Here is a 15,144-nt window from a genome sequence, read left to right as displayed (position 1 = left end):
GAGAGAGAGCTGTAATAAAAATAATTATTCACTGTCACTCTATCAAGTTGTGTTTAATGGGTAAATAAACAAGTTAGTCATTTGTTTGTAGTGATGTACCGGTATCATTACATCGGCTTCACGAAACCCTTAAGGTTTTTGCTGGTTTGGAAATCTCCCTTTTAAGCTTCACAGTAGTGGGAGAGAAACTCAATAACTGGAACAAATCTACTTTTCAAACCTAATATACCAACAAAGTGTTGCTTTCTGTCACACACCCCCACATATGCTGACACACAATCACACACACGCACGGACGCACGCACGCACGCACGCACGCACGCACGCACGCACGCACATACACTGTTTATCATTCTGAATCATACCATCAGAGACAGATGATATCTGTAACACCCAAAGATGATGCTTTCCAGTTCAATTCCCCTCTAAGTTAGGTGACATTAGTTCCATGCAACACCTTCTGAAAGATAATTTGTCTTATGCACCATATTCAACACATGTGAGGGAGAATGGCTCACATTAAAACAGGTGGTGTGATCTGACAGCAGCATTCAGTTCATTGTAAACCCCTGTACACATTGTTTTTTGTCGGGTGTCACAAGCAGACACACACTCTGCTCTTCCTCCAACACACGGACTTCTTCCTCTGCATTTACAATATGATGGACGGATGGGATTGGGACTCAAGCACAGGCCTTTTGTGCAGCTCCACAACATGCACTAACTTAGCAGCAGCAGCAATGATAGTAATATTCTATAGAGCTGTGTAGTTGTAGCAAAAATTAAATTAAAATTCTTGACATGTATAATTTTCTTTCTTTCTTCTTGCCTGTTTTGTTTTTATAGAAAGGATCTAATGAGGAGCCGCATTCTGTGTTTCCCATTGTCTTTACATCTGCTGCAGTCTTTTGTTCTTCAGACTCCTGAGCAGAATCTACAATCTATAACAATTTTACACAAACAAATGTAACTATCATTTATTTAAACGCAAGTTGAAATGTTTTCTTTAATAATTAATTTGTACTTAACATGTGAGAACATTGGGATGTTCAGTGGATGTTACAGCAGCAACGCAATCAAAATTAGAAGTACAGAATATGCTTTAAAAAAATAAACATCACACACATATTCTACATTGTATCGGAGGCCTCAGATTATTGTTGTATTTAAAGCAGGGCCGTCAGCACCGACACAATGTAGCATTAACACAAAGCATTGAGGAGAATGAAGAAGTCTCACAGTGTCCTATATTGTAGCAGCTCCTATAATCCGCATGGGCAGATTTTTTCATTTCCACCTGGACGACTGCCAGTCCAGAGGATTTTTCCACTGTTGACAGCATCACATTGCCCAGATGAGAGGACGTATCCTTGCATGTTTATTATGGCTAGTCCTACAAGTTATATGTCTGCACCAACCGGACAAAACACCCACATCTCTGCGAGAAGACCAGAAATGTCGAAAATAATGAGCTTTGTTAAGATTCTCCATCAAAGATGAAAGTTTCCTTATTAATAAACATCAATCACTAATGGTGCGCGACCTTGGCAAGGTCAACTCTGACTTCATCACTAATGTGCAACGATATTTTAATCAAACATGCTTCAACTGTTCAAACAGCTGTTCAGCTATTCTCTCACGTTATTGAGTCGCTGCTTTAATTGTGACATCTTCTAAAAATGCGTTCACTCTTTTATTGGGTGCAAAAGGACATTCAACCACGTGTCAGAAAGTTGCTTTAACTTAAATGGGCAGTGCACATGAAGGTGACTTTCAAACAATCACAGCAGACACATTTTTTCTTTTTCTTGCGTCCCTCGTTGTCTGCGCTGCTACTGAGCTGTTGCTTTAAAAACTGACAAAAAAGGTTGAGTGGTCCACAAGCAAAAGCACATACGGTTCTCACAAAAAGGCCATTCACAATATAGACAAAGCATTTCTACCAGTACTTCTGCTATTTTTTTTTTTTTACATAATGTGCTGCTAATGGACAAAAATCATGAGCAGAAAAAGCAAGAAAAATACACTTTCTACAGGAAAGACGTCTCTTGATCTTACATTGAAACATTGTTAACAAAGACACTCAAAAGAGGAACAATCACAACGTGTTGGGTGACATCTCCAACAAGTGCACCCTAACTTTTATAACATTCTGCGCTGTCCAGTAACCAACTGCATCATATCTGTGTCATATTTATTCTACTATATAATAAACTGCATTTGTTTTTTAAACGTGGATGGAAGATGTTTAATGGCTTTTTCACTATTGTCTACTCGGTAAGGAAAAAAAGAAACTCTGTAGGTGATACCAAAGTTCATGTCTTTGTTGCCTCTTTACTTTGTTACTTTATGGGGCTCCAGCACCGGGATTGATATCAATATTTCACTGACAAACAGCATTGAGACAAATGTCTACCACAACATTAAGAATGAGCATATCAAGCTGCAAAACGCGTCAATTATATTCACTAAGCGGCGCCAAAATCCATTAATATCGCTACATTCTTTTAAAAATATATATCATAAAACTAGTCTTTTTGTTCAGTGAGAGGCAATTAAGACATTTATAATGTCCATAGTGCTGCTCTTTTTTTGACATCTCCTCTACGTTGGTAGATTTTTATCAACGCACTTAGCTTTGAGAAACACTAGTGGACCGGTGGCTGCTCACCGCCATACTCATTCGTGAACACAGATAATTACTACCCAGATGAGGAATTAAGGATTGTCCTTGAAGGTCAAGCCCAGTCCCTGCCCTCACTGCAGTCGGCAGGCATCCACAGCTCTGTCTATACGCCAGTCCTGGGCAGCTGTCCGACATCGCTAGTAACCTGAGCAGAGCCAGCCCATCCATAAAGCTGTTTGGGATATGGCAGCTGCTCAAGGGGCAGAGAGGTATTAAGCGTAGATTTACAAGAATGAAAATGTCCTCCCTCCCTCATAATCTCTAGTCTTTTTACACGCAAGACAAGCCATACGCGCGTGGACATACACACACACTCTTACGTAATGCTGTCAGCACGCTTCATTGGCTTGTTTTGGACGCACCACATACGCACTGTGTATTGACAGAAAGCATGCACTGTCACTTCTCAACTGAATTCTTTTCACTGCTGGGGCTCATGCATAATATTTAGTCTTTCTGCCATGGTTCAAAGTAATCAACAGCGAGAGTTGGTCTTGTCCACTTTGAACTCATGAGCATCCATCTCATTTCACTGTGTTTGGTGCCTCATCAAACAGCCAGGAAGCTCACAGCATGTAGTACTCCACCATGTAACTCAGGAATAGTTTTCCACTGAACATCAAAGCCTGTTTGAGCTCACATTCACGACGAATACAGTGCAGCATTGTCAGTATAAGGAATGCAACCGAAAAGAGCTGTTTTCAAAGAGGACTCAAATGAAAGATGATCTACTGAAGAGAAAGCACAGATTGACAGTAGGTCATATCATTACAGTAGACTGATGCAACAGCATATCTTCTTCAGATGAGCACACTAATTTGAAGTCTCCTGCAATGTCCTCAGGGTTCAAATTAAATGGACACATCTACAGATGAGTCCAATAAGTCGTTGAGACTTGGCAGTTATACCATAAAAAATATGTAAAAATGTTGCACTGATGCCCTTTTCTTTGGGATTTGACTGAAGCAACAAACAGTCGGAATACTTAGCTTCTGGATCCAAGCGGCGATGCTAAATATCCTTACATCAGATCCTTTAGGAATCAAAAGCCCGATCTTCACAGATCTCCAGAGCAGCTTTACTCCCACCGCCAAACACTTCGACATTAGCATCAATCCAAGGAACCACGTTGCCCGGCATGTAAGCAGAGCAGTTGGCCAGACCCACGATATCCATGGGCCGCAGTACTCGGTCCCACATGTTGAACTGGCTCAGCTCTCCCACAAAGGCCTGGGTGGCGTCAAAACGGCCTCCCACTATGTCCTTCATGGAGAAAGAGGAGATGAAAGTTTGTGAGTTAACTCCTCGAGGAAATGTAAACAGACTTTAATTCAAATTAATCAATTCTGTTTGATTTTTATTTATCGAAATGCCAAACAACTCTGCATATTTTTTATTTTAAAAATATCGAAGTGTTGCTCATTCTCCAATGCTGTGCAACATCAACCTTGTGTGAATGACACTAACACACTAATGTAGTATGGCTCTCTGAGGATATTATTCATACGTCAGTGTACATTTCCTAAGTACATACATCCTGTCACGGAGCTAACCACTCGACTAACCCTCTACTGCAGCTGTCGAGAGCCTAAAGGTGCAGTGTAGAGACAGAGAAGGGATGAGGTAATACTGAAAGGGCCATGATAGCGTGAGAAGAGCCTCCCTGGCTTTTCTCCCCTGCTCCCCGTTCTGTGCCTCCGGCTCTGAACTCAGGGGAGAATACACCGATGGATCTTAATGACGCAAGGAAAAACACACACACACACACACACACACACACACACACATACACACACACCTTGTTATTTACCACCTAAGCTTCTCTAGTGCTCTCACCTGCTCCTGGCCCAAGATGATCACCCCTCCAGGTTTAATTGGGTGCCAGGGGGCCAGGTTGTCCCCAGTGCCTAGACGCTCGCCATCCTGGTAAGCCTCCCAGAAGCCGTCTCTGGTCGTCCAGGTGATGCAGATGTGGTGCCAGCGGCCGTCGCTCACTGACAGTGGGAGCTGGGCCACCTGCTCAGGAGTTTAGGACAAAGGATGAGTGAGAAGAGGGCAGGGAGAGGGATGAAGATGAGTCAAGAGAAATTTGAGATTAATTGCGGCACGTTAGAAACAAGGACAGCAATTAAAAGGGTTGGGGCTTCAAAGGGACAGCAGAGAATTCTCCAGATGAGCCGGTGCGATAGATACAATTTAGATTACCCAGGTGAAATCAAGGGATAGAGCATCCTTCAAAGCAATCGGGTAGCTAACAGCAAAACAGTGTCCTCTTATGCTTTTGCGCTTTGTTCATAGATCAAAGAAAAACAACTGGTTATTCTACCAACCAATGACATCATAGTCCTCTGGGGATACAGCGCAACACATGATTATACGTGTGTAACTCATTAGCCCATTTCTTATGAGCCTACATAATTACTTCACACTTGTATCTTGTTCTCCGATGCATATAAACCTGAAAAGATTGGAAGCCACTGAAAATAAAGTTTTTTTCACTTGCAATTACAGAAACAAATGACCTGATTAAGGATGCCAGGTGGTATCTTATCACCACCGGGATTACAGGGAACATACAGTATTATTATAAAGTCTGTCAGAATAAGAATAGTCTGAGCATCACTGACGAAGATTTTGAATTTTTAAATAAAAAATAAATTCTTGTCAAATATTCTGCAGCTGATCTGAAATCTGAATAAATGAAAATATGACAGCCGTGATGCTTTGTACAAAAAGAGCTTAATATTAACACATTATCCACAGGGCATAAACTATGAATACAGGACTCACTCATCTACATTTAATGACCTCATTTTCAAAACATAAAAGGTAGAATCTTACAGTTATCACACAGTAGACATTTCCCTATTGGCTTTTTGAAAAGAATTAGATAAAGACTTTTTGACTTATTATAGCAGGAAAGGCACAAGTATAACTTCTGCTTTGTGTTTGAACATGTATAATGTCAAGGCCCTGGAACTGAAACCTGATAGTAATGCAAGAGTTAGTAGACGCACCTCTCCTGCGGTAAAATGTCAAAATGTCTGCTGTGAAAAAGGCCATGATGTATTTCACTTCTGGTTGAAAGGACATTCTATTCTTCAGCTCCTAAAGGCCGTAGATAAGGTTCTGCACATAAGTGTAAAATGTTTTTAGAAGGTCATACGCATCTGCTTCCAACCAAGAGAGTAAAAGGTGTTGTAAAGAACGAGCTCACGTGCACAGTGTCAAAGAGAAACACTTTTGGAATGGTATTTGAATTATTCTGGAAATAAACCACAATATTCTGCATTGAATTGCATGAAGTTTAACCAAACATTTTGAAACCATCCTCCAGATAACACCAGATTTATAAGCGTCCGATGATTACACGTGCACACTTGCCAAAAGAACTCAATGTTGTACAAGACCAGTTGATCCATTACAGATTAAACTCCTGGCAGCCGCATTTGATTGGAAAATGAAGATGCCTTAAGCATGCTTCTCTTCGCTAAAAGCATGAGACATATCGACAATATTCCTGAACAAAGGGACCGACACTCCTGATGAAGATGTTACTTTATAATAATAAAGATTCCATCTCTGCATGGGCACCCAAAAATACAAAATACAGACAACTTTGCACTTTTTTAATCCTGTCGAGGCAGCTTTCTGCTTCCCCCTCAGTGTGCGGCATAAACAGTGTGCCTGAGTGGACCCTGTTATCACTGTGAACAAGTTCAACACAAGGATGTACTGCCAAACATACGATAATCATATTCACTAGTCTTGTCTTCTCCATCTCGCTCTCTTTTGCTCAGTTGCTGTCTTTATACATTATAACTCCCTTTCTCCCGGCTTCTTCTTATCTGTGACTCTTTCACCCGCTCTCTCCTCAGCACTGTCTCCTTTAAAGCTCTGCAGCTTTTCTATTTCCTACCCTCTTTCCCTCTGTTTCTTCTCTCATACTCTCATTCTTTTTCTCCCACCTTCTCCTTCTCTCATCTGTCTGACTTGAACACATGTATAATGCATGGTGAAGGGAAAGCTGTGAGGAGACCTGCCTGTGCCAATAACGCCCAACGTAAACAAGACAGTGGGGAGCAAAAAAGAATCCTCTCCAGTGCGGGAACATTTTACAAAAGAATCCCCCCAAATCCAACGTTACACTACTGGAGAAGCAACGGTGCCACCAGGAAAATGTATTATTACAGCATCAACATAACAATTACAATGCTTTTCCTTTTAAGGCTAAACGGTATAAAATATTCATGTATGTTTCTCACACTTCTGTTGTACTAATTAAAATCCCGTAAATTGACTGAGATTTTCCAGCGTGTGACTGTGTAGCAACAATATTGTCCGCAGAGAGCAAAGAAGACGAGGCTTTCAAATGAACATGCATGGCAGCAGAATTGCTCTAATGAATCGCTGTTATTCTTGTGTGTGTGTGGAATGTGGGTCAATGATATGAAATGTTTATAAGTTACAAAATTAAATATTCAGAGCTGTTGGTCAGTGATTCTCCTCTTAGCTGTATCATAGTTGTGCTCTGATATAGATACAGTAGCTCTGCGTGTTTCATACCACAGAGCAGAGCAACATGAACAGATTCATGCATTCTTTGCATTTAATTAGCGTTGCTGCTGATCTACTTTTACTAACGTCATTACAGCTAACAGTGCTGCCAGGCGAGTAATGAATGCTTCTCAGCCTCTGAATACATCTTCCCTCTTCAGAGAATCAGGGCAGAGGGAAATAATCAAAGTCATCTCCATCTACAAATGATTTAAGAACACTGTTCAACAGTTTCTCGTTATGGACCTACCTTGTCATTAACCAGTAGCTCAATGGGGTTGTTCCCCCATTCGATGAGGACAATCTCATTGGCCTGGCCTGGCACGCCGTAAGAGAACGGGGTTCCTATGCCGGGACTGGCGCTGGACTTGAGCCACATGCACACGGTGAAGGCGTACATCTCTGGAAGGCTCTTCTTAATGCGTCCATAGAGGTAGTTAGTGCGCAAAGGGAGGGACACCTTGAAATCCTCGGGTGACTTGAAGGCATTATTACCTGTTGATGGACAATGATTGCATATGGTTAACTTTGGTATGTTATGACCTGATCCAATGAAGACAGTCTTCTTCTTATGATGATGCTGAAGACTGTGACAGGAAGTGTCTGAGGATGGTGATACAAATAAAGACATGGGAGGTAGGGATTAATACTTCCCCCTGTAAATGACACAGTATCTGTCCCGGAAGCAGAAGAACCCTATCCCGGGAATCCTGAGAAATAAACTTGTTTGTAAGGTATAACTTCAGCTACAGTCAAAACGCATTGGTCAAATTTCAATCAACACTAAATAAAGGAGAAATATGCATAAACCTAAGGGTTCCCAACCTGACCACTTTAGTGTATCATTTGGTTCATCCTCTGAGGACTGTGAAAGCCTGTAATACATTTCCTGGCAGTACAGTACATATATTTTAATTTAAAACAAATGTCAACCTCATGGTGGTGACAAAGCAAGGGATCACCCAAGTCTTTAGAATGTATCCTGTAGGGACTTGAATATCTATGGATAATGTCACAGCAATCTATTCAATAGCTGTCTATTTCAGTCTGGACCAAAATTGATTGACTGACAGACAGATAGGCCGACTTTGCCATCCCTGGAGCCATGCCGGCTGCTAGCATGGCTAAAAATACAAAACCTTCTATGATTATTATTTTCAGGCTTTCATGTTAGTTTGGTTTCATACTGGGTCAGTTGTGACCAAATGCATCACAGCTTATAAATGATTCAGCTGTTGGTCAATTAAAGAAAGATTACAAGAGTTTTAATATTCAAAAGACACTGAATAAAATAAATGAACTGGAGTAAACATGGATAATCATCAGAAAGACAGACAGACAGATAGAGAGAGATGACCTTAAAACAGGAGAAAAGGAGTTGTGAAAGCCCCACGCATGGACTGACGTGCAGTGGGTTTGTACAAAGGAAACATGTTGCATATTTCAATGGTATTGAACCACATTTGTATATGTGTTGAGCAGAGTATTTGAGGCTTAGCTACTATTATAACAACCATTCCTCTGGCTATATAATCCAGCTGTAACACTGATTAAAAGGTTTACAATATGGGCTCATGGTTAGAACCAGGATTTGTCCATGCAGAACCAGTCGAATCACTTTGACCCACAAAGAAAGAAAAATAAAGAATATCTGAGTTCAGACTGCTCGTCTATAAACTCAAGCTCAAACCTCTCAGGATCACAGGGTTCTGGACCCTACTCCTGTATTCTTTATTGATACGAAACATTACGATACGATGCATTATGAAACACTACGATGCAATATGATGCATTATAAAACACTACGATACGATGCATTACGATCTACTTTATTGGTCCTGTAGGGAAGTTACACATATTACACAACCAGTGTTAAGAACAAGCAATATATTACACCATGCTTCACATCCTACCATGAAGCTGTTGCACAACCCCTGCAGCCCCAAGCAACAATATTTAAATGTTTTATTGAGGTGTGCCCAGATGAGTTTTTAAAATGGTTGAGTTTACATTGGGGTACTCTATATCGTCTGCCAGAGGGTACGAGCTCATACTCGTCGTGGAGAATATGGGATGGATCAGACGATATTCTTTGTGCTTACCTGAGAACAGACTGCTCGTATGTTGACTGGAGGGACTGGCGTACATTCCTCCACATAACGTAAGGGCAGTCTGGTAGAATAAAAACAATTGTCTCATCCACCCCATACACCCTGAGTCTGCGTAAAAACTATGATGTCTGCTGTAAACGAGAAACTTTCAACACGGGCGTTCAAGCTGAAGGTGTTGTGCAAGTGAACGCAAAGCAGACCGGATTTAATGGTTCAATCAAACAATCCCACACTGACTTAGGCTGCAGTACCATCTCCTCAGTTGTTCTCTCATTTAAAATGAGATGGATGGCATCAGACCATGGCACAAAACTTTATATTTTAGTGAAGTTTTTGTCTTGGTGCAGTTTCCCCTGAGGATATCAGTGTCATGTGAGCATTTTAAAACGTGTTTCCAAAGGTGGCTGTTTTTTCCCTCATTTGTCTATAATGTAAAAGAAAAACCAGGGGTAGACTAACACGACCCTGTGGGGCGCTTGTGCTGATTGATCTGGATTCTGAACGGGTATTGTTGAGCCCTGACATGCTGCTGGAGTTGATTCACAATGGAAAAATACCACTTAATTATCTAAGGATTGACACACATCTGTTGCACTTTCAGGATTAGCAGATGGGGCTGAAGCGTATTATAGTACAAGCAGAGCTAAAATCAACAAATAGCAGACGTGCATAGGCCTTGGGGTCTTCCAAGTGCTTAATAATGATATGCGTGATACTGTTAATGGCATCATCCCTGCCATCTCTTGCCTGTAAGTAAATTGGAATGGATCTAGTACAGAATTGACCTCTGCTTTACAGACATCATGTATTTTTCAAAGCATTGCCTCACAATTGAAGTCAGCGCCAGAGTGTAACCATTAATTTTAGTTGGTTACAGATTTTTAATTTATAAGGCAGGGATATTGAGTCCACTGACTGCTGGAAGAAGTGGCACCATGCTGAGGTGAGGTCTATAAGACATGCCAAAGTTTTAGTTTAAAACATTTCGAAAAATGAACCAACATCATCAACAGAATGTGAAGAGCTCTCAAAGACGTTTACGTGTTGTGCTGCAGAGATATCTGCTGAAATTAGCATGCTAATCAGCTAACAGCATGTCCTGTAATACCACATGTTCCTCGAGAAGCAATAGTGAGTCACTGTAGCGCCAGTCTGCCTCAGAGAGGACGGAAAGCTGCATTGAGTGTTTGTCAATAACGTTTAAGGTACAGTGTCCGTGTGCATTTTGATAGTTTGTCTGTTGGATTGGGTCCGTGGGGTCGGAGGCGAGGGGGTGACTCGTGTTTATGTTTTGGGACAACAATGTTTTGCTAGTCTTTCCCTGTTGTTAGCTTGTAACTGGCTGGCTGTTTTTAATTGTTGAATGCAAATGTAGGCCTAGTCTATACATACATGGTAGCAGTGACTTGTGTAGCTCATGCTGATGCCTCTGTTCCTCATACAGTGGAAGAGTAACTGTACATGTATGTGTAAACATGTGAACAGTGAAACTCAGCCTGCTGAAATGATCTCCAGCACATTATTACATTCCAAAGAAAAGTCCTATTGTAAGCGCAGAGCAGGGAGACAACCAGAGCATGTTACAAATTCATTGTATTCGATCATCACACTACAAAGCCTCACACTTCACCGTATAATTGAATCAATGGCTCTCTGGCATCTTCTTGACGTTAATTGAACTTAATATGTGTATTGTACTCATTATATTCTACAGGTGGGTGTGCTTTGGTGCCCACCGCCTTTAAATGTAAGCAATTAACTTTGGTTAAAACTAGTACCCTCAAACAGCCACTGACTGAATCGACTGAGACTCGGGGGGCCTACAGGAAATGTCCATTGAGTGGTGAGATCATCTTCTAAAAATATTTTGCTTTTGGCAAAGATATTCTGTGTTATTCTGACGAATACCATCAAAGTGATACCCCGAGTGTGGACAAGTCTCCAATATTTCTTAAACTAATTAAACGATCAGTGTTGCTTTCCAAGCCTTATTTTTCAAGACCAGGAGCTGCTCTGAGAAAAAAACTTGTGTTGTGAGCTTTTTACTTGCATCATCAGAAATATGTACAGGGATTGACTAATTAGTGCTAAATCTGGCTGACAAAAAAAACTGCCATCTAAATCTGGCCCACAATTTTCAGCACCCATTGTATCACTTACTTTTCTCGAGCTCAGTGATCCTCTCCAGGAGGGAATTGAGAGCACTCTCGGTGCGTTGGCGGTGGGCCGCTGTTTCATTGTAGAGCTGGCTCTTCTCCTCCTCCAGATCGGCCACCTTCCGGAGGAGCTGGGTCTCCAGCGCCCCCAGACGCTGCCGCAGTAGCTCCCGCAGCTCTGGTGGCAGGGGAGTCAGGGCCGAGACACCTCCAGCTGAAACATTTGTGTTGGGGAGACGCAAACTCTGCTGCTGGAAGTGGGAATGTTTGCAGAGCAGACAGGATTATTGAAGGATAGATAGATAGATAGATAGATAGATAGATAGATAGATAGATAGATAGATAGATAGATAGATAGATAGATAGATAGATAGATAGATAGATAGATAGATAGATAGATAGATAGATAGATAGATAGTTAGTGTGTGGAGGCAGAAGGGAGTGACAGATACAGACATTTAATCCAGTTAATCTTGTGGACTCGAACAAGCATTCAGTCTCCAAAGAGACTTTGGCTTGCAATTGATTGTATCTACCTTTTAGGCCTGATATCCTTTCATTACCATTGTTTTGGTCAAAGTAATATCAAAATGAAGACAGCGTGTCCCCACGGCGGACTTATGGGTGATCTGCCAAACACCCGTCTCTGGGCCGGGTATTAAAGGTAGGCGCCATGTGTGACGTCACCTAGAGTTCACACCAGGCGTGTTCGCTGATGCTTTTTGAAAAAGGGAGACAACGACTGTACAGGCCCACGCTTATCACTGGTGCTTTTACCGTGCAACAAAAGGCCCTCAGATGTTCATTTCAAAAGCTTGTGTTTATGTTGCCCTGCTGCCTGAAATTCACACACTTTGTGACCCATTTACAAAGTTTGATTGATATTCCCTGACACAACGGAACCTGAATAGCTCAAATGAGTTAAACCCTGGTAATCTGCCGCTAAAGGCTGAAGCAAGCGATTGCAATCCTGAATGCAATTGTTGAGATATGTAGATGGCTTTGATTAGCGAGAGAAGTCCTGCTCCAGGGAGCCATATGCTATCAGCAACAGCGGTCTTGCAATAATCATTATGTTAAGCAGATACAGATCAATAGATATGTGATTAAAATGCAATATAATATGTATCCTCAGAGCTGCAGTATATCCTTGATTTGATCTGGGCATTAAAGCTTCCAATCAAGGACAGAGAGGGAGTGGGGGGATATATAGATGGATCAGCAATGCAGTATACTGTATATAGAAATAACCTTGAATTTAAATAACAGCATTGTGATTTTGATATCAGGGCGGTGACATAATGAGAAATGTACTATACTGTTAATATGACATAAGAGATACAGCCATGGCTTACATCAACCTTCTGCTGTATGTAAAGCACTTCAATAGGTGACCTTAATATCAGTGATATCTGAGCCTCAAGAGTGAGGTCTGACTAAACAAAGGGCTGGTGGAGGTAAAGCTCTCAGGGAAACAGGGATATATGAACGATTAGACCATGAAGCATTTGATGCAGGGGAAATCTGCAGTAAATAATTGTATCAGCTGGTATGAATAATTAGGCACATGACTGCAAATAAAACATTATGTGGAACACACACACGCAGTAGTCATAAATTATTCAAGGTTGCGTTGATTACATCTTTAACACGTTTTTTTGTTGCTCGTTTCTTATTGATGACTCTTATGGAGCGGTTTTCGCAATAAGAGTACATTTTTTAATGATAAAAACCGCATTGGTGTGACATGCGTATTACATGACCCTTTGATCTCACGATCCCTCCTGCAGTGCAGAGTATGATCAGACGTGTGTGCGATGCTCTATCTGTAGTAAGGCATAATAAAAGCGCTAAAAAGATTTTGCCAAGGCGCGTGTATCTGTTAAAAAACAAACAAATATATACTGCAGTTGGCTTTGTTGGTCGGTATTAATAGAAGTCATTAACAATATTGGTTTCGGTGGAAAACTAAACAAAAGTGATTTTCTGGCACGTTTACGCATGTTGCTGCCATCTTACCTCCAAGTTCTCCAGCCGACCCTTCAGACTCTGCATGGTCTTGCCCAGTTGGTCGATGGTCTCGCTGGGGTCCCGGGGCAGGTCCCCCATCGTGTTCTTGTATTCCTTCCGTCTGGAGCCCTGACCCCGGGACTTGCCCTGCGGAGACTCGTCGACTGCCGCTTCGCAGCGCGCCAGCTTGGAGTTGAGCTCCTTGATGGTTCCCTGTTGGCTCACGAGGGTCTCCTTCTGCTGCAGGATGGTCTCCCGGAGCTGGATGATCGTGATCCGCAGCTCGTCCTCCACGGAGCTGCTGCTCTGGACGCGGTTCCCTGAAGGACCATACCCGCAGCCCGGCTCTGCGCCCGGGGGGATGGCGTTACAAACGAAGCGACTACCTGTAGCACCCTGGCTTCGAACCGTGCGTCCACTGACCAGGTACAAAAGTCCAAATACTAAAGTCAGCATCCCGACAAGATAGGCAAATGCCACGTATTAAAGGAAAACAAAGGCTCCTAAATAACTTACTGAACGTTTTGAAGTCTCCCGTTAAATATTACACGTATTTCAGTACGTTTATTCACGTGGTTGTGGAATTGTTTTTACAAAGTGTGATAAAAACACCAAACTAAGTTTATAGTGGAATCATGGGGGCAAAAAACAAATCAGAATCCGCAGTGAAAAATCATAAAATCATACATCCACCAACCACATGGTCGCTCCTGTTAGAAATACACCAACAAATCTAAATTCTTACTTTCAGCAGGTGAAAACTCGGTATTGGTATTTGACAGCTCCTTTACTGGGGGAAAAAAAGTTGTTATCTTGATAAAAAATAAAAATAAATCCACAGAAGGTTGCGGAGAAGTCAGTTGAGCCTGTCTTGCCTCTCCGGCTGGTTGGATTGTCAGTGAGTGGTGCTGAAAAGACAGCGACGCTGCTCAACCAGATTATTATGGGGAGGTGCGCACTGGCGCTTCCGCTCATCATCTGTGCGCTCCGGTTATTCAGCTTCAGGTGCGTCATCACTGAAGCCCAGTGGATCCAAGTCACGCTAAGGGTCTCATTGACTCTTTGTGACCTGTTTAAATGTGGCAAAGCTTAAAGATGTCAATCAAAAACAAGTTCGTTTTTTAAAAGGATTTTTAGTAGGTCGCCTGTTTGTGTGTTTGGCAGCAGTCTCTTAAGGACTGTACAGGCTCTGTTTCTGATGTGAACGTAAGCACCACACTACCCGTGATTTAACAGTACGGTTGATAGTAATGATTGATAACTTAACTTCCAGATCCTGCAGGGGATTGTTGCACTCTCTATGCCCCTCAGAGTCTGAATTACTTTGAACAAAATTATAATATTTTTACTTCCAAAAGGGCACACTTGTTGGTCTGAGGTCAAACTTTAAGGATTTGTTAATCCAATTAAAATCCACAGTTCAAATGGGAAGTTTTTATGGCGTGAAGTGAATTGAAACCAGCTCCCCATTGCCATCTCTCTTTCACACTCACTGATTTGTGCATGATAAAAGGCACTTTCATTTTCTACACAGCATGCTTCTGGACATTAGAGAACCCCTTACACTAGACTCTGGAGATGACAGTATTTGTGTTTTTGATAGAAATGACTTCGAGCCATGTTG

General features: G+C 41.8%; 1 protein-coding gene across 1 annotated transcript; it reads right to left on the bottom strand.

The window, feature by feature from the left end:
• Positions 1 to 1,723: 1,723 nt before the first annotated feature.
• nptx2a (neuronal pentraxin 2a) lies at positions 1,724 to 14,396 on the bottom strand. The gene is made up of 5 exons (XM_029438051.1): positions 13,530 to 14,396; positions 11,515 to 11,761; positions 7,494 to 7,738; positions 4,523 to 4,702; positions 1,724 to 3,949 (listed from the first exon to the last, which is right to left on the bottom strand). The coding sequence occupies exons 1-5, from the start codon at positions 13,974 to 13,976 to the stop codon at positions 3,722 to 3,724; spliced, it is 1,347 nt and encodes a 448-aa protein (XP_029293911.1). The 5' UTR covers positions 13,977 to 14,396; the 3' UTR covers positions 1,724 to 3,721.
• Positions 14,397 to 15,144: the final 748 nt, after the last annotated feature.

The sequence above is a fragment of the Cottoperca gobio genome, chromosome 8 (assembly GCF_900634415.1).
Source record: "Cottoperca gobio chromosome 8, fCotGob3.1, whole genome shotgun sequence".
Lineage (NCBI taxonomy): Eukaryota > Metazoa > Chordata > Actinopteri > Perciformes > Bovichtidae > Cottoperca > Cottoperca gobio.
The sequence above is the reverse complement of the archived record's forward strand: the minus strand, read 5'-3'. Positions and strand labels throughout refer to the sequence as shown.

Bases quoted from the DNA above. Each gene is read 5' to 3' on its own strand.
- nptx2a (XM_029438051.1), bottom strand. From the start codon at position 13,976: ATGCTGACTTTAGTATTTGGACTTTTGTACCTGGTCAGTGGACGCACG. The intron at 11,762-13,529 runs GTAAGATGGCAG...TCCCACTTCCAG, and splicing joins GTCGGCTGGAGAACTTGGAG to CAGCAGAGTTTGCGTCTCCC. The intron at 4,703-7,493 runs GTAGGTCCATAA...ACTCCTGAGCAG, and splicing joins AGCTACTGGTTAATGACAAG to GTGGCCCAGCTCCCACTGTC.